Source organism: Hibiscus syriacus, unplaced genomic scaffold, assembly GCF_006381635.1.
Source record: "Hibiscus syriacus cultivar Baekdansim isolate YM2019G1 unplaced genomic scaffold, ASM638163v2 tig00111566_pilon, whole genome shotgun sequence".
NCBI classification, from domain to species: Eukaryota; Viridiplantae; Streptophyta; class Magnoliopsida; order Malvales; family Malvaceae; genus Hibiscus; species Hibiscus syriacus.
In genome coordinates this window covers 657,855-683,974 of record NW_024063122.1, presented here as the reverse complement: position 1 = coordinate 683,974, position 26,120 = coordinate 657,855, and the positions used below count along the sequence as shown (strand labels likewise).

Here is a 26,120-nt window from a genome sequence, read left to right as displayed (position 1 = left end):
TGATGGTGTACCAGAAAAGGGTTTAAACTATGATTTTCAAAAGTTAAACTCTTTTACGAAATTGTGAGATTTACTGGACTATGATTTGTACCTATTATGATTTTATTATACTGTTGGAACACACTAGACATCCTATTCGATCTCCTGAAAATGTCATACTTTGAAAGGTTTCTTATGAACTGAGATTCATGGCTTCTACTCGATGAACTTCTAAGGGAACCCCAAATTATTCTGCAAGCTGGTATACTTATGATTCAATAAGGAAATTATATGGCTTTCCATTTATCTACATGTCATGTAGCATCATCTGGTAGTTATGTATTACTGAGCTTTCCAAAGCTCACTCTATTACTCACCTTTTCAGGTTAAAACAATTGTACCAGTGTATCTATCGACTTCAGTAAGGGAGTTCTTCCGGCGTGGTTGCAGAGTATGGTACTTGTGATTAGGGGGCATGTAATTGTATTTTGATTTATATACGAGTTTGGAAATCTGTTTTATTTTTAAATAGTGATAAATGATTTTATAAGTTTACATGTTCTGATAAAAAGTTTTAAAATTTCTGCTATTTTTACGGTGGGTCACTCCGGTGGCCCTAATGTGACTTCCCGAATCGGATCGGGCTATCCGCATCGGTCTGAGGGGGTTACAAAGAGGGGGTGAATTGGCAATTAAAAATTTGGTGGAAGCTTTTACAGAAAATTGAAAGTAATTTGCACAGCGATTTAGAGTGATTCGAATTTCTCAACCAAAGTCTACATCCACTACCTTAGCTATCCACACTAAGGATTTTCCAACAAATTCACTAATTTGTTCTTTCTTTTGAGGACAAAGAGATAACCTTACAACTCCCTCAAGAATGTACCCCAATTCTTGAGAACACTCTTTCTCAAAGAGAAGATTACAAATTCGCAAACTTAATGAAAAACTCACAAGGTAAATATGTTTGCACAATTCTAGAACAAAGAAAGAACACTCAAGAATAATACAATTGAGCACTATAAGTGTTCTTGAAAGAAAAAATGAATATTGAATGACATAGGCTTGAAAATGCTCAAACTTGAGGTTTGATGCTTTCTCTTTAATTCTCTCTTGATTCTTGTTGATTGTTGTTTCTTGTTATTGATCAATGGCTTCTAAGATTGTTTAAATAATCTTTCAATTGATTCTGAACATTGGGGATGATTAGTGGAGTCAATGGAGCCGTTATTGTGTGAAAACAATTAATAAAATCAATGGGAGCGTCTGGTGCATTGATGCATAAGGCTAGTGCATCGGTACACTATGTGTAAAATTCAAATATTTTGACCGTTGGACCCTTAGTGCATCGGTACACTGATAGTGCATCGATGCATAAATATACTTCGATGTTTTGAAAAAGCCTGGGTGCATCGATGCATGGCTTGTGCATCGGTGCATAAAATCAATTCGATGTTTTAATATATATGGAGTGCATCGATGCATGATATGTGCATCGGTGCACAAAAGCCATTCGCTGTTCAATTAAAATAAGGGTGCATCGATGCATGGATTCATGCATCGGTACACTTACCTGAAAAAATGATATTAGGCTCGTTTTTTGTTCGAAATTCTTTGTGAAAATTGTTTCAAAAATATTTTAAGTATAAAAATATAACTTTACACTTTAGTAAGGATTGAAATTTTACTTTGAAAGACTTGGAGTAATATTTTAATATTTGAATAATTATATCGAATATACTTAGAAAATCTTTTGTAAAATCTTAAAATTTATTTACCTTAATTTGTTATATCTAAACATCAAAATATTTTCAACATTCATTCTTCCCTCCCTTATTGAGTGATAGAGAACAAAGGACCATCTCGTGTGTCGCCGCTGTCTCGGCTCGGCTCTCCTCGTGCTCAAGGTCAAGGTCGTGGCTCGTGTAAATACGTGTTTTGTACACATCCGCACAAATACTATCTTTTTTGGAGAAATTTTCTGAGAAAATAAAGAACGTGAAAGAAGTTTAATCTTATATTTAAACGATGCACAACGATCTGTTCGATTCAAAATTTTAGAGGGTAACAACTGATTAATTAACTGTCGTTTGATTTATGATTTCTGTAAAATTAAAATCATAATGGTTAGTTTCTGAAATTCTATCTATGAACGTTGAATGTATCTGGACAATATTCAAGCTCTGTTCAAAGTAAATAATGAGTTGTTTATTGTGTCGGTTACAAGATTAATTACATGAGTTACAAATGGCTGAAAATTAAGTCATAAATTTGGACTGCTTTGGGGTCAAGTTCATTTGTTTATGACAGTAGTTTCAACAGAGATTAAATTCAGAAATTAAATTATATTTATATATGATTTTCACTTGGATGTTTTTGTCCCTGAACTTAGCCTATAAATAGAGAAGCAATGTTAGCTTCTCAAATTACTCAACAATCACAAATCCTATCAATCGAAAGCTTTCTATGCTTCTTCTTTTTTTCTGCTGCTATTAGAAGAGCAGTACCATCAACAGTCCTCTCTGATTTCGGGTGTACGAGTTCTCGAAATGACAGTTTTAACCTCGGGAGAAGATCCGCCTATCGCAGCGATTACACACGTCGGGGTGAATTTGTTTATGAAGTAGTGGTTTTCACCACAACACAGTTTTGGTTGTTCACATGCTGATTATATTTTTAATTTGTCATGTCAGTGCTAACAATATGATTTTGCAGGGTGAGACTATCCATAATTGCCCAAAACTTGGCACGAAGGATTGACCATCGACCAATATTTCAGAAAAAAAAAAAACTAATCTTCTATCTCCCTTCATTGTTGCAAAGGACTTCTCCCCCAGCAGCTGCCATAGTTTCAATATTGGACACCATCAGTATTGATTTCTTGCACACTGATATCAGGAGGACACAATTGCTGATGTATTCGCCTATGGATATCCCTGCAAGGAGAAAAGCACGAGTGGTTTTGAATTACCTTAGCCTACGAGAGTGTCGAACGAATTATTTCATGTGAAGATCAAACTTGGCCATGTAAGACAAAGCAGTTTCGCTACTTTGAGAGCCTCAAAATAATGATCCCAAATATATGTCTCCAGCGATACTCAAGTCTGCCTAAACTCGAACAGTGGGAGAAGTTCTGTTTAAGCCAGTCAACAAAAGGAGTGAAGAAGAAAGTTTTAACCCAAAATTAGCCCAAAAATAATTTAATAAAACATCGAATTTATCCCTCGTGTTATTGGTTTCAAAGATCAAGGAAAACAATTTAATTCAACTAATCAATCAAACCGAAAACAACCGCGTATCAACCAAATTTTGAAATCCAATGGTCAAAATAAAATCCCAAAAGTCCAATGTCCATGACAAATAAATAAATATAAATATTAATAATTCACAAATAAAAATACTAGTGGAACCATAAATAGAAAATCTGGATAATAATGTCCATACCATAAATAAGATCTAAAAAAGACATTGTAAACCTCCAAGTATCTGAAAGAATTACGAGGAGAGTGTAAGCTATTAAACTTAGTGTGTCTCTAAAATGCAGAAATTCACAATTCAAGACATAGTTCGAATCAACCAATAAAATTCATAATTCAAATCCAACAATGATATGCATAATTTTAAATATTATGCCGATGATCATGCTCCCATACACCTGTCACACATTCGAAGAGCGAGTTCTCTAAAACCACACTAACTACTATCACACCATATGAAGTGTGGTCTGCCACAAAGAAAGAGGTCACAGAATTCGAAAGTCCATCAAGTGAATGCACTGAACTTTTTCTATAAAAATCCAACCTAATATGACATGCAAAATGACATTCATACCTGAGTTACGATCTGAATAAAGATATTATATAAACAAATATTCCTAAGCACATATTTTGATTCCAATAATTCAATACAACCACATGACATTTTCAAATTATATTTATCACAATCAATCATGCTTTCAATCAATTTTCAATCAACCAAATAAAATAATGTAACACCGAATAGATAGACACACCTCGACAAATAGTTAAAGACAATAATAATCTTTTCCACGATCAGCCCGGACAGTGGATTAACCCGAATCAGAACATACGGAAATAATTAAATAAATAAGTAAATAATCTAAATAACCTACACATCTAGACGACTAAAAATAACAACTATCACTCACGTTCAACACGAGTTATATGGATAGGTTTGAAGTTCATGGATAACAGTGGAGGTGGTAAGTCAGCTCCCGATTCAAAATTTCCTGCAAAAATCACGATGTTTGATTTCATATTCCGATACTAAATTTCAGAATTTAGGAATAATTTTACGATGGCAATAAACATTTTTTCGGTTTGAATCGGAGAATTGACAGTGGAGTTTTGGTTCGAATATGGATGTTGCCAGTTTAGAAAAATCGGACGTCGCCCGACTGCCATCATGGTCGGCCTTGCCGTGACCAAAGATGACATACAGAAACGTTAATATAACTATAGCAATGATACCAGGGCCGACAGGAGCTTCCACGACCAACTGAGACCGTTTAGCCATAAACTCAGGTAGGGGTGTTCAAATGGTTAATTCGGTCATCGACATAACGAAATTCTCATTAACTGAATTAACTGAACTTTTTTTCTTTAATCGTTAACGGAACGAATTTTTTTTGAAAATATTAATTGAACCGAATAAAATTCGATTATTTCGATCGGTTAACCGAACTAAACGAAATTTTTTAATATATTCTTTAATTAGATAATTTGAATATAATAGAAGTATTTTTTATTTGGGTTAAAATTTAATTATCTATTGATAATTTAATGAGTCGGGTGTGGTTAAAAAATAATTGGATCTTAATTCTTAATAGGTTTGAGCTTAACATATATATTTAATATTTTTTAAGAGAATGTATTTAATAAAATTATATATAATATTTAATAATTTTAGTTAATTTAGTTAATTAATCGATTTCAAATCAAATTAATCGTTAATTGAATATTAAAAAAATATTAATCGTTCGTAGACTAAATTAACCGAACTAATACATTTGATTTGGTCGGTTATAACCACCCCTAAACCCAGGCCATTAAGGCCTTCTCCGACGAGGTCTCAAACTCGCAGTGGCCACCAACGGCCAAAACCAGGCGACGACAGTGAAGATTTAGCGAGCAAAACACACGGGTTTCGCAACCCAACGTCGCTCAACGACGACGTTAGTGGACAGGGTTGCGATGGGGGTCTTAAACGATGGCCAATGACCTTACCTCGGAGACAAACGGTGACGCGGCGATGTGGGAGGGATGGTTGCTGCTAGGTTTTCCAAAAAGAAAAGATTTGGAAGAGGGGCTGAAATAGGAGATCGGGAAGAGTCCAACATAAAATAAAATTGGGTAATTAACAAGGTGGGTCCTTAAATTAATTAGGGTTCACAAAATAACAACAAAAGTTTTGTTATTTTCAAATTAGTCACCGAAATTAATTTAGTGATTTAGGAAAATCCCCAAATCCTAGGGTTTTTGAAATTGAGATTTAATTGGGGTGTTACAAAGGCTACCAAGGAGGAGCCAGGAACCGGGGTCTACCAGACCATGCGAGCTGTTGTGCATTCTCGGAGGACGTGCATAAACGTTTCTTCTTTAGTATCACACCGAACAGTGATTTTCTAATTGTTTTCATAATTAATTTGTAATTTCAAGGACACACAACAATTTGACAATAAGTGTTCAACAATCCTTTAAATCACTGAATTTATAATTTAAATTAATTAATTAAATATAATTAATTATTAATAAATTAATTAATTTGATATAAATTTTAGTCAATTTTGTTTCCAAATTTTTTAGGAAAATTTATATATTTAGTAACCAAACAATCAATTTTGATCTGTTTTAATACCCAAACTTTCATTTTTTTTTAACTATACATAGCTTAAGTTTTGTTATATTATATTTGGAAAAAATATTAAAAGTTTAAAAACTAAAACATACCAAAATTGATAGTATATGTACTAAATGCGTTAAGTTTTTAATGGATGAGAACTAAAATGAAATAAAATATAAATTTTAAGTATGATTTTGAAAAAATTGAAAATTTAAATACTAAAACAGAGCAAAACTAATAGTCTAGGTAATAAATGTTTAATTTACCCATCTTTTAAATAAATTATTAATCGCTTTGACATTAATAATTTATCCTTTTAAATGCAAAGTTAATGAACACCACAATTGGCTAATGAATTCTATCAAAGTTCCAGCAATGAAAAAAATATTGAAGATATGCAGGCAGCTAACATTATTTTTTTTACTCAATTCTTTTAAGCATGTGTGTCGGACTCGCATCTGAATTCGAGTAACGTAACGTAACGTATCTCGTCATTTTCACCTCTTTTTTTTTCTTCATAAAATTATCCAAACATTACAAAACTATACACACCGAGTTTTTAGCACCACCAACTCAAAAATTTCTTGTCTTTTTCTCGACCCACTGCAACAAAATGAATTACTAACTCGCAAAAGCTTCAATGGCAGGGGATAGTAGTCAAGATCAAGGTACGGAAGAAAGAAAACTCACCTGTTGATGAAAGTGTTTTGGATCAACATCGATGCCATCTTACACATAAACATACTTATCAACATAACCCTGCAATGATGAGGAAATAATGATACCAAACTGAAAATGTAAGGCAGTCTACGAATAAATGTTTCAACCAAAAGTTTAAGCTGTGTGGAACTTCATGAAAGGAAAGCCCAAACTTGATTTCTTGAACCAAAAACTATAGAATAAACTGTAACTAATATAGCTAAAATTCGGCTGAACCCAATGCACTGATTCTGCTCAGAACTGGCACAAAAAAAAGGGAATCGGTACATCTTTTACTGTAGGGCCTAGGCTACACTTTTAGCCAATCCTAACGGCAATCTTTTCTCACTAGAAGGCTAGATTTCATAAAACACTACTATGTGCTCTCTATTGCAAAATACTTATTCTATAAGGAAGATTGTGGTTGATTATAAGCATGGGTTCTCAGAACAGAAAGTACAATAATCCAACAAAAATGAAACATAATAAACACAAACAAAATGGCAGAACAATATCCTGTAAATTGATGCCGCTGTTATGCTAATTACTGCAAGGAGGGAACAAAAAGAGAATTTACCATCACAAGTTTCGTCAATTTCTGCTGAGATGATTTGATGTAACGATCGATCTTTTCACGAGATTTGGGCACATGGTGGCTCTTCATAGCTCCTGATACTTTATCAACAGTCTTCTTCACAATAGTCTTGAATGTCTCATTGCTCATATTACCCTGTTTCCATGATGGCTTTAAAAGCTCCTTCACAAAACGTGCAAGGGCAACCTTGAAATGCTTCATCGATCTGGAATTTGTGCTCTTCTTGCTCTTCCCCGGAGACTTTATCTGGTCAATCTCAACCTCACTAGTAGCCATGTTAGCTTCAACTGGATTACTAGGGCTTCCACTCTCAACAGACCCAACTTCACCATCAGCAGTCTCTCCAAATTCCTCCTTCCCTGCAGCTACCACAGAAGCAGCAGCTGCAGCATCTTTCCTCTGATTGTTTTTCCCCACATTCAGTGGCTTGTCAGAACCAGTAAGCCCCAACACAATGTCAGAGTCACCTGTTACTTCCAACTTTTGAATACAATTGTTTTTTCTCAATAAACTTGAAGATGGTTCAATGCTATCAATGAGTGGATCATATTGGTCACCACCTGTTCTATGAAAATTCTGCCCAAAGGCCCTGGAAGAATAGGGTGACAATGTTGCTTGTTGAGATACAATACCTCTCTCATGAACTGAATCATTAGCCAAACTGAAAGGAATTCTATTGTAGGCTATATCTTTTTCTTTCCAGAGAACATCAGAATCATAATTGGTATTCATAGGCTGAAGAAGAGCCGATGCATTTGGATTAGGAATTGATCTACTTGATCCTCCAATGTCAACTCTGTGGGGTGGGATGTCCTCAATATTTGGTGGAACTTTTAATGAAGAATTCATCTTTCCACCAAGATTACAAATACCATCAATTGTAGAGTGGTGTGAACTGTGTGGTGGTTGCTGCTGTGCATAGGGATTAATATATGAAAATGAGTAAGAAAGTCCACCTGGTGGCACAATCTCAGAGGAAAATGGTTGCATTTTGTTTCCCAGCAACTGTTCTGAACAGGGTAGAGCATGAGGATGAATATTGCTCTGGGAAAAGGAATTTGAAGTAATAACATTCTGTGTTGGAGGTTGTGTTAAACCATCATCTCTTGACATACTAGGAGCTCCGGGCAGGTTATACACAGGTAAAGAAGCCTGCAAGATAGGTTGATTAACATCCTGAATTGGAAGATAAGCTCGCTGTTGAAACCCATCAGATTGAGAACATGCAGGCAATTTAGTAAGGTAAGGTCTTTGGAGAATCTGGGAACCAAAATCATTCCTCAGAGGAAGGTAACTCTGCCGAAAATGTGAAGAAACACAGGGAGTTACAGTTGAATCCACTGATGGTGGTGGAGGTGGAGGTGGAGGTGGAGGTGGAGGTGGAGGTAAGGAAGTCAAAGAAGAATTTGGCTGTAGAGCAAAGTAAGACTCTTGGCTAGGTAAAATGTAAGAAGGAAAGCTTTCCCTGGAAGATTGAAGCATAGAAGATGAAGTTTGCTGCTCTTTCACACATGCATTATCTTTACCATAAGAGCATAGGACAGAAGGGGAGGATATATGGCAAGGACGGTTATGTAACTCCGTTGAATGTGGATGAACATTACTGTCTGGAAGCATATCTACCGACGATTTAGATGTTTTACACGGTAAAGAATCAGACATGGATGAGTTATCTGATTGTTGAGGTTGGCAATTAGCATTTTGACACACTGGATCTAAAGGGCTGAACGAAGAAGCAGGTACTTGCTGAGAAGCATTAGCACAAGACTTCAGTGTATCCGTCTTGCCAACTGATGAGCAATCCATAGTTGAGAGGTGTTGAGATTCTGCAGCTGCTTCTAGACAATTCTCATAACTGGCAGCATTAGGCCCTTCCTGCTTTTCTAACAAGTTTGTTTCAAATAAAGAGGTCGGGGTGTCTCTAGATCTATCAGATTTAACCATGTGATACTCATTGGACCGAATATCTTGATAATGAACAACTCCATCACCAGAATCTTCTCCTTTCTCAGAGCTCTGCTTGATCTCTTCACAGGCATTATTAGTCCTAGAAGTATGAGGCAACTCCAGATGTTGTTTGCTCTTTTGCCACCTTGATTCATAACTCTTTCCAGGATCGTGGTGCAAATAACGACAAGAAACTCCACGGTAACACTTCCCTCGACGGAAGTCAAAACATAATGGCATCTGTCCCTTCACTCGTCTCTTCTTTTCACCACAGAATTCATCTGTGTGCTGAAAACTAGGAGATCTACTCCTGCTTCTCCGATTTCTGGGAGATCTGCTCCTGCTTCTCCCATTTCTGGGAGACATGCTCCTGCTTCTCCGGTTTCTGGGAGACATGCTCTTGCTTCTCCGGCTTCTGGGAGACCTGCTCCGGCTTCTTCGGTTTCTGGGAGACCTGCTCCTGCTTCTCCGGTTTCTGGGAGACCTGCTCCTGCTTCTACGGTTTCTGGGAGACCTGCTCCTGCTTCTCCGGTTTCTGGAAGACCAACTAAAACAACAAGAAACAAATTTAAAATTTTCCACAGATCATAAACAAGAACTACAACGTAAGAAATACAACATTCTTTAGAAGTCAAATTTCTTAAAGATCGATTAAAAAATAAGACAAACTCAAAACCACAAACCAACAACCTGCGAGATAGGCTGCGCTTCTTCCTTCTCTTCCTTGGACTTCTTCTCCTTTTATCTAGAGATGAATGGCTCTGATTTCTGCTCTGAGGTCTTCCCCTTCTATACTTCCCAATATCGCAAGAATCATCTGAGTCACTAGCACTAGCACCATCCCGGATCAAACGCCCAAACTTGTCCAGTTTATGTTGAGAACCAAGAGTCATATTTTCTTCCTCTAGACTAGATTCCTTTCGTAATTTATCGCTATCAACACTAGAACCAACCTCAACATTTTCTAAGTTGTCATCAGAAGCATAGTCTTGTATAAGTCTGAATGGACAGCCACTTTCTGCAAGTTGAACAGAAGTATTTGATTTATCCAAACTTGTGACAAGAGGTTGTTTAGAAGGTACAGTTGACTTGATTGAATTAATTTTGGAAACAGATGCACCAAATGCCATTGGGTTAGCATTTATACCTTTAGGATCTGAATATGCACAGGGAAAAAGCTCTTAAAACCACGAAATATACAATAGATAGAGAAAATTACAAGACATAAAGACATCTCAATGAACATTCTGGGAAATTACAGAATCAGGTAATAACTGCATTCAGGAGCCATCAGCTATATATATTGAAAAAGCAAGAAACAAGAGAACATAAAAAAGATTAATACGACAAATATATATTAAATTGACCTTCTTTAACCAATCTTGAACTACCAGCAGCTGATTCTTTTTCTGATAAAATGTCCTTGATTGCATTGCCATCTGTTGATATTTGCACTGGGTGACAGTACTGCTCTTCAACATTAATCATGCTGTTGTAGATATCACAGTGACTGTTCAGGCCTTTGGATGAGTTATTCATTCCCTGGTCTTCATCAATTTGGGTGATATCATCTTGAAAACACCAACCAGAATATATAAACAAACATAAAAAAAAAAGAACAGCATACAACGGTAAACAGATGCTTAGAAAATACACTTAAGAATACAGTTCATAAGATAAAGTGATATGCGGAATGAAATACAATTTCTTCTCTGTTGTGTTTACGATGACCATTAATAAGTTCAAAAGAAAGTCTATCCCAAAAAGATCAGTACTGTTTCTTTTTGGAGCTCGTAACATGTGAATGGACAATTTTTATATAAACTTAAAAGATTTAACTTTAAAAACCATAAAGAGATTGTATACATTAGGAAGAACAATCATAGTAACAATGCCAACCTTCCATCTCCATGTCAGAATCACCAGGCAAATGAGATACAGCTGCAATCACCGAAGGACAGGGTTGCTCCGGAGACACGTTTTCTGAAGGCCTCAAAGATGAATCGTCTCTCTGTTCATCTACTTTACAGGTCAAAATACTTTTCTTTTTCATCCACTGGAAAAAGTCATGCGCTATAGCATCCTCACTTCCGGGCTCATCAACATACAGAAATGCATACTCTGGATTGCTATGTTCATTTTTACGAACCACATCCTCATAATCAGGACCATTCTTAGCAATGCACGCGCATAAAGCTTTAATCCTTTCAACGACATTTTTATCTGTTGGCTTACGATGAGGGGAAGATACATCCACGTTCAAACCTTCTTGTAATGATAGCTTATCTCCAACCATAAAACTCACATTGCAGGCATTTCCCCCAACCTTATTCAGAGAGTCATCATCTGCAATTAAATCAGGGTTGACCTGATTTGGAGTCACTGCTTCGTCCATGGAACCTGAAGTACTTAACTTAGACCCATCATTATCCAGATTACGGGGCAAGCTGGAATCATTCTGGGCAGGCTTAGAAGATGAAATGGAAACAGAGGTGGAAGGTGGAGGAGATGGTTGGATAGGCAGTGGAGAGGAGGGTAGAGGTGGCAGTGGGGGTGGGGGGTGGGGGTGGAAGTGGAGCAGTATGATGATTTGTGCTTGTTGAGTGTATGAAGCTTCCAAGTGGAGCTGAAGTGAAGAAACTCGTTGTAGCAGGAAAAGGTGGATGTGATGACAACTGCTGAAGTCCCGACCATTTTATAGGTGGATTCATTGGTGCTCTATAAAATACTTGCCCTTGAGATTGAGGAGGAGGTGGTGGAGGAGGTGGTGGAGGAGGTAATGTTCGAGGAGGTGGTGGAGGAGGTAATGCTCTAAGAGGTCGTGGAGGAGGTAATGCTCTAGGAGGTGGAGGAGGAGGTAAATTTCTAGGAGGTGGCGGGGGAGGTGGCAGGGTCTGTGAAACTTCTGGGTGAGATGTACTAATAGGAGGAAGCACTGGCTGTGGCATATTAAGTGCATTCTGGGTACCTAACTGTGAATTATGTTGTGAGTTCTGTAGAGTACTCAGATACAGAGGAGGCAATGACGCACCTGCGTGAACCTGCAAAGGTGGGTATAGATAAGATTGACCTGTATTTGGCAACCTACCACCAGGTGGAATTTGATGAGGTGCAGCAGGACCATGCTGTTGATATGTAAAGCTTGAAGGGCCTAGCTGGAATTGAGGTAGAGGAGGTGGACCCGGCAGGTGCTGTTGATAAGGAGAAGACATGGGTTTTTGAGTACCCTGCCCAGGCTGAGGATTTTGATTCTCTTGAGCATACATCTAAAAAATAGTATTACTTAACCAAACAGTTTTAGAACAAAAGTCGGTAGCACTGGTATGACCTACAACTCAAGTCTCGAAATTACCTGTGGAAAATCGCATTGAAATCAGAAAGTAAATAAACCTATAAAGTTAACAACTCAGTAAAAGTCAGTTCTCAACAGACAAAAGAACATAGATCCAACATGGAAGCAGAATAACACTACACGACAACAAATTGCACTTCAGAAAGCCCTAAATGCATTGTTGAATAAAATGAACCCTTAAAACAAATGCTCGAATTGCAGTTCAAAACTCCATTTAACTTTTCGATATTAAACACAATATAGCATTATTATATATCCGCTCAAAAATCAAATTGCTTCCTTTAGTCACAAATTAAGGAAACAAAATCCTTTTATTTTTTTTCCTTTCTAACTTACATAATTCAACTGCATTCAATAAAAAAGCTTCAAAAGGCCACGTTTTGGAAGAGAAATCAAATTTCAATTCAAATCCATACGAAAACTCCACAAAAGCTAAGTTCAAACTTTTCGTTACCGATCCTTTACCATCGACTTTCTCAGCAATCAAATAGCAAATATAAAACATAAATAACAATAATTAAGAAGGTAAGTCTTTTATATAATTAAACCAGAAGAACAGCATCGAAGTAACTAAATTAATGAATAATGAAAATAGCCGAAACTAATCATAGCAACGGTGGCTTACCAATAAAAAGTGGGAGAGGAAAACCCTAGGATTTTGATGATTATAGAGTTTAGAGCATTGTTTTGGGGGAAAACAAAGGTGTTTTAGTGGGGCTTATAAACCCTAATCGAAGCTTTTCCTTTTGGGTTCTTCCTCTGAGTTTTGGATGTGATTTCTGCTTATGAGTTTCATTGGTGTTTCTATTTTATCGCTTAATTTTTAAACTCAGTTAATGAAGAATCATTTGTTGATTTTTTTGGTTAAATTTCACCATAGCTCACTCTCTTATTAGTAATTTTACAAATCGGTCATCATATTTTAAGAAGAGATTGCAATCAAATCATTCAATTAATCGATTGTAACAAATAACAATTAATAGATTGTTGTCGTTAAATTTCAAACGGATTTAAAAGTTTCCGTTAGAAAATATTTGTTATTTTTTTTGGTAAATTACACCATGTCACTCTTTTATTAGTAAATTTATAAATCAATTATCGTATTTTAAAAAATTATAATATCGTGACAAAGACCATTTTACGATGGACGATATAGATCGAAATTTAAAAAAATTAAATGTCTTCACTAATTTTATAATTTTTAGAAGACATTCTTAAGATTTTAATTTATCGACCACCATAAGAAAAATTAATGATTTATTGCATTTAAAGGAAAATATTAGGCAAATGTAATCTTAAAAGAATATTTAGGCATTTTGGATGAATTCAATTGACAAACGCAACATGTTGTTAAGAAGTAATTTAATCTCAAATCGACAGATTTTAATCTGATCGGTTTAATGAGGTTAGATCTTTTAAAAAAATAGGTTCGAGTCAATTTTGTTTTATGGAAGTGAGGTCGAATCGAGTAAAGTGAAGGGTGAAAAAACTCCAACTCAACTCGACCTAGGAGTAATGGTGTAATTTTTTTAAATAAATTATAAATAATTACTATAATACCCCTATATTTATTATTATTTTAATTAGGCTTAAATACACTTTTTCCCCTAAACTATATCCTTTCTTCCGAGTTACACCTCAAAATATTTTTAGGACGTTTTGTCCCCCTAAAGTTTAAATAGTTGCCACATTTGTCCCAATATGTTAACTCCGATAAAAACACATGGGTAAATTACATATTTAGTCTCTCAACTATTCTTGTGAATTTTATTTTGGTTAGTCAACTATTTTTGTTTTCAAAATCATCACTAAACTTAAGTTTTTATTTCGTTTTGGTCACCTAATTCGATTAGATTTATTTTTTAAATTTACAATATATATGAATTTATTTATATCACATTTTTTACCCAACATAAATTTAATGTATAATAATATATAATATTATAATGTAAATAATATACAACATATTTAGTTGTTTGTAATTAAAATTTTAATAAAAGAAATATTAAATATTAAGTTATCCATTTGTGAATATACATGTTTGGATAAAATTTTATGCAGATTTCTTTTTGATGATTTGTCATTCTTCTTATTTTATTTGTGGCAATGTAAAACTTTTGGCTGTTCTATTCTCATTTTTTGGTTTTATATGTAACTTTAGCGAATATATGTTATGGGAAGAAGTTTTATTTGATGGCTCTACCAGTTATTAATTCTGCATGGCTATCCTCACCTAATGAGCCCTTTTTTAAATCTTCAAATGTATGCGTAGAGAAAGCAAATCCAGCTGATATTTTACTTGTGCTGAAAGTTCCTATTCCCTTTGCATCCGATAACTCTAACATTCCAAAACCACCACCTCTCCCTAATAAAATTTGTACAAAAATCGAGTATTCCAAGAGGCCTCGTAAATGTAGTTTTGCCCTGAAAGAAACAAAGGATACATAGGACAACCTTTTCAAGGAAATGTATGATGCAGATGTGTTACACCCTAATTTCGGAGTTAAATTTTTCTTACTTTTATTATGAGGACTAAATTAAAATTTTAGCAAAATTTGGAGACCAAAATAAAATTTTATCTAAATTCAGACTCAAATCATAAAGTTTCAAAAGCCAAGGACTTATGACATAATTATACCATTTTCTTTTGATAGGTATAAAACCATCCCAAAATCAGCAAAATTCCATTTCTGGAAAACCAATCTTCTCTCTCTTCAACCTTCCATTTTTTTTTGAAAACATAAGCCAGTTATATTTAAATGTCGTTTTACTTTCGACCAAAGCTCTGTTGTTGACACCGTCCATACGAAGTCCTTGTGTCATCCCGAGTCCAACGGTGGTCTCTTTGTTTTCGTCGGTGGCGGCGTGATGAGTTGTGAACGATAACAAGTTTTTGAAAAAGTGTAATTAGGCTCTTCGTCATCCACAAGTGTGAACTAAGGTTGGTAAGTGCCTTAAAATGCTTCTAAATAATTTTTATAATTTTTTTCATATTTTTTCGACCTCAGAAAAGCCTGAACTCGCTGTCACTGCTCGTGAGGAAGGGCCACCGCTAGGTGGGTTTCTAAAAGCGGGTCAAATCGATCCACTGACCCGCTAACCCGATCCGACCGAACCGTTTGACTTGTTGGCCTGTCTGGATGATCCGACCCGACCCGTGCACTGTTAGCCCAAACCTAAATCTGAACTTGCCCAACTCGAACCGGTCCAGCCGCACTGACCCGACTTGTGTCGTGTCGCACCGCTGACCGTACCGCACCACTGATCGTGACGTTTGACCGTTGACCATAGTTGACTTTTTCCGAAAACCTCCCTCTTAATGTTTTTGATGTCCTGAGTCCGATTTTGTGATTCGTTTTGCAAAATTATGACCCGAAAGCCTCAAATTGAGCCCGTTAATCCGAAAATACTTAGTATTTTTAGCATTTATATTTATTTATTTGGGATCTAATTATGGAATTAATATGAGATCATATTTTCATGAAGGTACCATGATTCACCTGACCAAGGGTCGATCAGATCTGGTACTTCTTGTTTGACAAATCAGCAAGTTGCACGTTCTGCGAGAGTGGCTCCTAGGTTTTTGTAAATTGTTTAATTAAAGTTTATTATTTATCTTATGTTAGGATTTTGAGATGGTTTTTTCGATTCGTATGGTCTATTTCTTTCATTGATCGTGAAAAGCAGACCCGAGAGTAGGCTACTATCGCAAACTTCTCATATCGGTATATGTGTGTTCCTATTGATGTTACAGTACTGTTTTAAATCATCTGTCTGAACTATTTTAAAATTTTAAATATTTTGACTGCATGAAATATGTTTTACTGCATACTTTGACTTTCGATATCTGATTTACCGTATATTCTGGCATGATCTCTAGTTATTGTATTTTTGTATATGATTCTAAAAAATGACATGTTTTGATGTTTTATTAAATTAACATACTGAATTCATGTATATTTACTATCATTTGGGGTATGATTGGAGGAAGTATTTCAGGCCTAGTCTCTAACTTGTAAGACCTTACCACAGGAACTTGTGCTTTGTGCACAGGCTAAGACCTTACCACATGCCCTTATGCTATTAGCATAAGGTCCTTACCGGGCATATATGTAGGTGTATGGTTAAGGGGAACCTACACATTCTACTGTTTGAATTAGGGTAGTGTTCATGTTTTAATGAGCATGTTGTTATAAAATAATTTTATCAAAATATTTTATATGTATGTTTCATACACCGCAAGGAACACACAGAGCCTTTTCGCTCATTCTTTAATTTTTAACTTTTCAGATATTACCCGACAGTAGGCTAGCAGACTTGGCATCAAGATGTTTAATCATTCCCCATTTTTTTACCATTGTATATTTTCTACGCCATCTTTGTTATATTTTGGTGACACGTGTTTTACTGTCGTCTATGTATATATGTATACCGATATTTTGTTCTGACCATGCTTTCATATGGGCTTCTGGTGATATACGTATATATATACTATTATATATTTTCGTATTTTTCCATTATTCGTATTTTATTTACTGAAATTGATTTTAAGTGCATTTTGAATCTGAAAATGATCTTTGTATACGACATGTGACCGCCTGGATTTGGGTCTACCGTCTAGGCCAGATCTAGGGAGTTACATTTGGTGGTATCAGAGCTTTCGATTTTACACACTCGGATTGTGATGAGTTCATATACAGTATTTTTAAAAATATATTTTCTAATATTTACAAACAATGTGTTACATTGTTTTATGAGTTTAAAATGGATTTAAGATTTCTGATGTCAGTCTAACTTAGGTTTAAATTCTTTCTGTAGAGCCAATTTGATTTGATTTGATGAGTGCTCAAGGTCGTAGGACAGACCGTGGCCGTGGTCGTGGGCGAGTGACTCAGACTTTTGTTTATTTTGGGGATTCGAATTTAACCAGTAATCTTCCTACTCTGCATGTCCATCCGTCCACTTTCCGTGAGGATCCAACTACACCGGCGAGAAACTATTTCATTACTAAGGACAAGTATATTGAGATGGATCAAGGTGCTCTAGACAGAGTTGTTTATCGCATGTTTCATAGGGCAGTTAGAACTCTTACTAATATGTTTTTTGTGGATATATCTACGTCTCTAGTGGCTGTTGGAGTGGTTCTATTTAAGGGCATGACTAGGGGACCTCCGAAATATATTGAGTACTAGTTGGAGGACACTAAGAGGATTATGGACGAAATAGAGCTGAGGCTTGAGTAGAAGTTGAATGGAACACTAGCTTTGCTTAGGATAAAAGCGATGAGATGGTGGAATTCAATTTCCAGGAGTATCCCGAGAGATTAGTTGACTTGGGACCTTTTTAAGGGACGTTTTTGAAGTCGCTATATCTAAATGAGATACTTACAAGAATAACATCAGGAGTTTCAGAGCTTGGTGCTGGGTGATATACCTGTTATGGACTATGAGATTTAGTTTATTAGACTGAGTCGTTATGCTCTAGCTTCGTTGGTTAGAGCTTTTGAAGGATTATGATTATGAAATAGAGTATCACCCTGGTAAGGCCAATGCGGTAGTTGATGCCTTGAGCCGTAAGGCGGTGTCTGATATGAGTGCATTGTTTACCAGGTTGAGTTTATATGATGATGGAAGTCTATTGGTAGAGTTACAGATTAAACCGACCTTAGGTGATGAGATTAAGTATAAACAACTTCTGGATAGCTCATTGTTTTTTTATCAAGCAAGTTGAGCAGGGTTTACGTTTGGATTATACTCTTGACCAGGATGTCATTTTGTGCTTTCATGGCCGTTACTGTGTTCCTATGGATGATGAGTTAAGACAAACTATTTTTCAGGTAGCCCTTATGCTATGCACCCTAGTGGAGGAAAGATGTACAAGAACCTTAAGGAGCTTTACTTTTGGGTTGGTATGAAGAATGATATTTCTGCTTTTGTTGCGAGGTGCCTAACTTGTCAACAGATCAAGGTAGAGTATCAACATTCATCTATTCTATTACATCCTATCAAAATTCTAGAGTAGAAATAGGAGTAGATTATGATGGATTTCATGACTGGGTTACCTCTGACTCATTCCAAAAGGGATTCAGTTTGGGTGATTGTCGGTAGACTTACTAACTTAGCTTACTTTATTCCAGTGTGAGTTAATTATCCTCTGAACAAGCTCGCTAAGTTGTATATCTCTGAGATTGTCAGAATTCATGGTGTCTCATTATCTATCATTTCTAACCGAGATCCAAGGTTTACTTCTAGATTCTGAGAGGCTCTGCATGAGGGTCTGGGTACTCGTCTAAACTTCGGTACAACTTTTTATCCACATATTGATGGTCAGTCTAATAGGGTAATACATGTTCTGAAAGACATGTTATGAGGTTGTATGATTGATTTTCGTGGTAGTTGGGAGAACTTTCTACCACTAGCAGAGTTTGCTTACAATAATAACTACCAGGCCAGCATTCGCATGACACCATACGAGGCTCTGTATGGACTCCTATATGTTGGATCGAGTTGTATGATAGGAAGATTTTGGGCCCAAAGTTAGTCCAGGAGGCAAAAAAGACCTTTTCAAGACGTAGGCATAATGTGTGATGGCCTAGAAACCCATTTTAACAGGCGTTATCCATATGCAATTTGAGCCCCTGGCCCAGAAACAGCTCCGAACTAACGATTTCCTTTCCCTCGTCCATGTGGATAGCCAACCGGAAGCGAAGGAGAAGGCTACGAAGTTAGCGACTGAAAGGATTAGGACTGTTCATGATGAGGCATTTGTTAGACAAAAGTCATATGCTGATCAGAGAAGGAAAATTTTTGAGTTTGAGGGCGGAGATCAAATTTTTCTTAAGGTGTCTCCTTGGAAAAAGGTACTAAGATTAGGACGTAAGGGTAAGTTGAGTTTGAGAATCATCAGGTCGTATCATATCCTGAAAAGAGTCGGACCTGTTGCTTATCAATTTGAGTTACCTCTCTAGTTTAGTCGTATCCATGATGTTTTTCATGTTTCTATGCTGAGGTGATATCGTCTGGACCCAAGTCATGTCATTCGGATTAATGAGGTGGACTTAAGACCTATCTGTCTTATGAGGAGGAACATGTTCATATTTTAGACCGAGATGAGAGAGTTATTCGGAATAGGTGTGTAACAGCCCTAACTCATATCTGACCAATCTGAGGTGTCACATTGACTTTTCAAATCATTTACTTTTACAGAATAACAAAAAATTTAATTTCACATTTAAAATAAAATTGATTAATTTATATTAAATAAAAACATATGGTTTTACAAAACCTATCATAACATATCCGATTCAAATCTTTAATTACATGCCAACTACATTCAGTATAATCAAATCCATACGGTTCAATTATATTCTAATCTGATCTTCGGAAAGGAGAAGCTGACCTGACTTGCTTAACTTTGCTCCTCTTACTTCTTAGAACCTACGTGTAAAACACTCACACGCTAAGTCTTTGACTTAGTGAGGCATATAAAGTATATAATAAAAATCTTAATTACTTAACAACACATGAGCATTTCATATAATAATATCATACAAAAACTATAAAGCATTTCATATAACCAAATGTATACATATACATATACCCTCATTATCATCATCAACATCATTATATACATCATTATCATTAATCCATTTCAAACATATAATTTTATACTTAATATTTGTAAAACATCATATAATATAGAAATCATAATACATTTCACAAAACAAAACACATCACATACAGTTTATTTATGATATCTCTTTTAATAGCCGATGGTACTTTTCTGAGAATTAAAGATATGTGAGTGCATTGAGGTTGTGCGCATATGTTGTCATCACAGCTTGTTTAAAATGCACCGAAGTGCCACATAGAATGTCCCGAAGGACCACATAGATGTCCTAAAGGACCGCGTAGAAATGTCCCGAAGGACAGCAAAGAACCCTCGACTCTTGGTATACCAATTATACCCTTAGCTCTTGTTGAGTTAATTGATCGACGAAATAGCCAAGAGGGGGTGAATTGGCAATAAAAGTTTTGGTGAAAGCTTTTGCAGAAAATTGAAAATATTTCCATAGCGATTTAGAGTGGTTCGACTTTCTCAACCAAAGTCTACGTCAACTACCTTAGCTATCCACACTAAGGATTTTCCACAAATTCACTAGTTTATCTTTCTTCTGGGGACAAAGAGTAACCTTACAAATACCTCAAGAATTATACCCCAAATTCTTGATAACACTCTCTCCCAAAGAGAACAATACAAATTTTGCAAACTTACAGAAAAACATCACAAGACAAGATGTTTGCACAATTCTAGAACAAAGAAAGAACACTCAAGAATAATACAATTGAGCATAATAAGTGTTCTTGAAAGCAAAAATGAATATTGAATGAAATTTGGCTTGAAATGCTCAAACTTGAGGTTTGATTCTTTCTCTTTGATTCTCTAGCTTCTCTCCTTTATTGTTGTTGATCAATGGCTCCTAAGCTTGTTTAAATACACCTTGAATCACTTCTGAATGTTGGGGGATCATTGGTGAAGTCAATAGAGCAATTATTTTGTGAAAACAATTAAATAAAACAGTTAGGAGTGTGTGTGCATCGATACACTAATATGGTGCATCGGTACACTAGGTGTAAAATTCAAATATTTCAATCGTTATAAGACTTAGTGCATCGGTACACTAGGAGTGCATCGGTACACTAATTGCATTCGATATTGCAAAAGAGCCAGGAGTACATCGATGCATGGTTTGTGCATCGATACACAAAATGCATTCGATGTTTCAATAAATTCAAGAGTGCATCGATGCATGGTTGTGCATCGGTACACAAAATGCATTCGAAATAGGGTGTGTGCATCGATACACCAAAGTGTGCATCGGTATATCCCTTCATAAAATTGATTTTTGGCTTGATTTTGGTTTGAAATACTTTGTAAAATTATTTCAAAAATATTCTAAATTTAAAACACAATTTTACACTTTAGTAAGGATTAAAATTGATCTTTGATAGACTTGGAGTAATATTTTGATATTCGAATAATTGAATCGAATATACTTCAAAAATTATTTGTCAAATCTTAAAGTTCATTTATACTTAATTTGTTATATCGAAACATCAAAATGTTTTCAACAATCTCCCCTTTTTTTATATAACAAAACACTTGAGTAATTTTAAAATTTTCTTTTAAAATAATTTTTGAAATCAATTTTGAAAAATTACTCCCCTTACTATATTCTCCCCCTTTTTGTTAAATCAAAAAGACTCTATAAATGTTTTAAACAAGATTTTTGAAAAACTTAGCCAATTGATATTTAGAAAATTAAAGTTTAAGTTGCTAAGATCACAATCAAGAGAAAGTTTAGCCATTAGTTTCTTAATTCAATATTCATAAACAATGTGCAATGGTAAATTGGTCATATTTATCTAATATGTAAATGATGCAAAACTTAATTAAGACCAAATTAAAAATTCAAACAAACCAAATATATATATTAAGGTCAAACATCCAATATCCATAACAAATTCAAACATCCAAAATAAAACAATCCAAAAACATCAAAATGTTTAACAATAGGTTCTAAATCCAATCCAAGAAAAGCAAGACAAGGTCTAATCCATAGGAGGATCGGGAGGAGGAGGATAACGTGCTCGCGTCTCGAGTGTGAGTGCATCTAATCATTCGTTCTTCTCCTGTTGTTGAGCCCCCATAGCAGTTAAGTGGGACTCTGTATATGCAAACCTTAGATCAAATGACTCCAAAAAATGATCGAAAATATGGAGACATTTGATCCTCTTGTTGTGCCGAGTCATCATCTGGTACGTGATCGTCTATATGTTGAAAAAGCTCTTGAAGTTCTGGATCATCGTCCGCTGCAAGTACCGGTGGAGGTGGAGCTCTTGAAGAACTAGCTCCCGGTGTCTGCTCATTGGATCGAACCCATTGGCCATTTTCTTCATTCTTTTTCCATCCCGATTTCTTTAAGGAAGTGAGATTGATTTGGTTCTGGAGATGGATGGGAATATCAAGCAAAACCCTAACCCCAAGTTTGATAAATAGATTACTGAGGAGATAACCGTAAACTAAAGTTTCTACATTCTTAGAAGGGACAGTGTTTACGGTATCTTCTAACTCACTAAAGATGATATGTGGAAGATTAATTTTCTTATTATGTTGGATACAATGTATCCACCATAAATCTATGACACTAAGAGATCATCAAATGTAGGAATCGATCGTGATGAGTTCTTAAGGTACTTACACTATCCTTAGATTTATACGGTGATGCCACAGTCTCCTTTTCATTATATAAACCTATGTTATCTAATACAAAATTGGTAGCAATTGTGTCAGAATCGATATAAACAAATTGACCTAAAAGATAGGATCGAATTCTTATGGTTTCGGTTCGACGCTCATTTTTGGACACATACCGCATTGGAATAGAAGATATGGACTAATTGATGATAAACAATAGGTTTAAGGTGAAACAATTTATCAAACTTCTAGGATTTAAGGATAGGAATATATTGAAAATTCATATCTTCCATAGCTTGGATCGAAGGAATAAGCTCTTCCCGGATTTTGTATGACTCAAAATAATTATGATACCTATGGTAGAGGTTTTCTCTACGACCAGGTTGATTAAAACATGAATTGAGAATGGTCATATTTGGATCATTCGGGTTTGGATTTGGATTGGGTGGAGGAATAGGAGGTCGGTTTTGGGTTGAACGGCTTGATGAAGTCCTAGGGCATTTAGGATTAGACATGGTTAAGGAAATCGGAATAGATATGGTAATCTGCAAATTTGAAACATATGTATGCAATTTCAATCAATCCCAAAACTCAAAAGAGTCTGCAATATTCAAGGTTCTCTAAACCAAATCATAATGGGCAAAGTTTTTGAAAAACTATTTGGAAAACAATGTTTGAAAATTAATATGTATTTTTCAAATAGCATAATTAAATCAAAAACATCAATTAAAATAATGATTTTCGGGAAAAAATATTTTTATTTCAAAATTTTTGAAATTTTTTTGAAAAATCTTGTGTTTTTGATGAAATTGGTTGTAGAATCTAATTTATAAACATTATATGATCAATACCCGATAAATAGTTCAACCTAGAACTAATCAAAACTACTTCTCAGTTCAAGAATCAATAAAATAGGGGTTTTAGAAAAATACCTTGAGAAATTCGGATTTTGTGAGAATGTGATGTTGTTTGCACGATTTTTAATGAATGTACCAGATTTAGGAGTTGAAAATCAAGTAGATTATGACTTGAATTGGGTTAAAAAGAGCAAGATTCGAGTGTATGGTAAGAGAGGTTTCGAACGGCGTGAGTATATGGTTTTAGGAGTTTTGAGAAAATGAGAGATTTTTAGGGATTTAAGCCTAAAACCCGACGGGTGTATCGATGCACAGATTAGTGCATCGAAGCACATTCAAGGAATGCATAGGTGCACCTTCATGGTGAATCGATGCACATTCAAGGGATGCATTAGTACACTCTCTAGTGTATCGATGCATTATGCACAAAAATGTCAAAAATTCGTTTTAAACACTTAAAATGCTAAATTAATTAGCTCTAGTGGTATTGGCAACTCATATATCGAAAATTAACTATGTTCAATCAATCAAATCTATTCTTAAACATTATTTGAACATATAATTAATTTTCACTATGAATCATAAACTCCCCCTAATTATTAGCAAAGAATGCAATCAAAAATATTATTTTTATAAGCATTTTTCAAAACTAATTAAATATGCTAAAATTATTTTAAACACTAAGTGAAGACAGGTCAGTTAAACCTAATTCTCTCCTAAGTGTCCAAAATCTTTCTTTATCTAAAGATTTTGTAAAAATATCCGCTAATTGATGCAAAGTATCAACATATTCTAGAATTATATCTCCTTTTGTGACATGATCTCTAATGAAACGATGTCTAATTTCAATGTGCTTAGTTCTAGAGTGTTGGATGGGATTTTTAGTGAGACAAATAGCGCTAATATTGTCACACTTTATAGGTATGGTACCTACTTCAATTCCATAAACTAAAAGTTGTTGTTTCATCCATAAAACTTGTGCACAACAACTACTGGCTGAAATGTATTCCGCTTCAGTGGTAGATAATGCAACACAATTTTGTTTCTTTGAAAACCATGAAATCAACATATTTTCTAGGAATTGGCAAGTACTGGAGGTGCTTTTCCTATCTATTTTGCATCCTCCATAATCCACATCAGAGAAGGCATGCAAGCCAAAGTTAGAGTCTCTAGGATACCAAAGTCCTAAACTAGGAGGGTTCTTAAGGTATCTAAAGATTCTCTTAACAACTAGTAAATGAGATTCTTTAGGACATGATTAAAATCTAGCACATAAGCAAACACTAAACATAATGTCCGCTCTACTTACGGTTAGATAAAGCAAAGAGCCAATCATATACCTATACAATTTAACATCCAAACATTTACCTCCTTCATCTTTGTCAAGCTTTGTAGAAGAACTCATTGGAGTGGCATGAGGTTTCCCATTTTACATACCAAACTTCTTGAGCATATCCTTGACGTACTTAGCTTGATTGATAAAGATGTCATCTTTTCTTTGCTTGATTTGGAGTCCCAAGAAATATGAGAGCTCCCCCATCATGCTCATCTCAAATTTACTCTGCATTAGCTTAGAAATTCTTGGCAAAGAGCATCATTATTAGAACCAAATATTATATCATCAACATAAATTTAAACTACTAATAAATATTTACCTTTCCTCTTTAAAAACAATGTAGTGTCAACCTTTCCTGTTGAAAAACCTTTTTCAATTAAAAAATTTGATAATCTTTCATACCAAGCTCTAGGAGCTTGTTTTAAACCATATAAAGTTGTTGTCAATTTAAAAACATGATCTGGAAATTTTGAATCTTCAAAAACTGGAGGTTGTTCCACATACACTTCTTCTTTTATAAAACCATTTAAAATGCACTTTTAGCATCCATTTGATATAATTTAAATTCTTTAAAACATGCAAATGATAATAACATTCTAATTGCTTCCATTCTAGTTACGAGAGCGTATGTTTCATCAAAGTCTATGCCTTCTTCTTGAGTATAGCCTTGAGCAACAAGTCTAGCCTTGTTTCTCACTATATTACCACTTTCATCAAGCTTATTCCTAAATACCCATCTAGTACCTACAATAGATTTATTACTAGGCCTTTCAACTAATGTCCATACTTTACTTCTCTCAAATTGATTTAACTCTTCTTGCATAGTCATAATCCAATTTTCATCATCTAATGCTTTTTTGATATTCTTAGGCTCTATGCATGAGATAAATGCAACATAATTACATATATTTCTAAGAAAATATCGAGTTGTTACCCCTTTGGATGGATCACCTATAATTTCACCATCCTTGACATAGTTGTACTCTCTTGGGTAAGAGACTTCCCTTTCTTCAATGGTTGGATTCTCGAGAACATCATGAGTTTCCTCATCTTTTACTTCTTCCTTTGATGATGGTTCTCCAACGTCATGTCTAACGTCATTTGAGTTTGCATTACCTACATCATCATTCACACAAGAATCCTTTTTCGGAAGGGGATTATCATCGAAAACAACATGTATAGATTCTTCTACAACTAAAGTTCTTTTATTAAATACTCGCTAAGCTTTAGAATTTA

General features: G+C 35.2%; 1 protein-coding gene across 1 annotated transcript; it reads right to left on the bottom strand.

Annotated features, from left to right (window-relative positions):
• Positions 1–6,247: 6,247 nt before the first annotated feature.
• Positions 6,248–13,226, bottom strand: LOC120165074. The gene is made up of 9 exons (XM_039174660.1): positions 13,060–13,226; positions 11,967–12,434; positions 11,823–11,874; positions 10,982–11,638; positions 10,450–10,653; positions 9,773–10,238; positions 7,118–9,629; positions 6,532–6,600; positions 6,248–6,444 (listed from the first exon to the last, which is right to left on the bottom strand). The coding sequence occupies exons 2-8, from the start codon at positions 12,039–12,041 to the stop codon at positions 6,571–6,573; spliced, it is 3,996 nt and encodes a 1,331-aa protein (XP_039030591.1). The 5' UTR covers positions 12,042–12,434; positions 13,060–13,226; the 3' UTR covers positions 6,248–6,444; positions 6,532–6,570.
• Between the last annotated feature and the right edge of the window lie 12,894 nt (positions 13,227–26,120).

Coding starts and splice junctions, on each gene's coding strand:
- LOC120165074 (XM_039174660.1), bottom strand. CDS start 12,041: ATGCACTTAATATGCCACAGCCAGTGCTTCCTCCTATTAGTACATCTC. Junction 10,239..10,449: donor TTCAAGATTGGTTAAAGAAG/GTCAATTTAATA, acceptor GTGCATATTCAG/ATCCTAAAGGTATAAATGCT. Junction 9,630..9,772: donor AAGCGCAGCCTATCTCGCAG/GTTGTTGGTTTG, acceptor TTGTTGTTTTAG/TTGGTCTTCCAGAAACCGGA.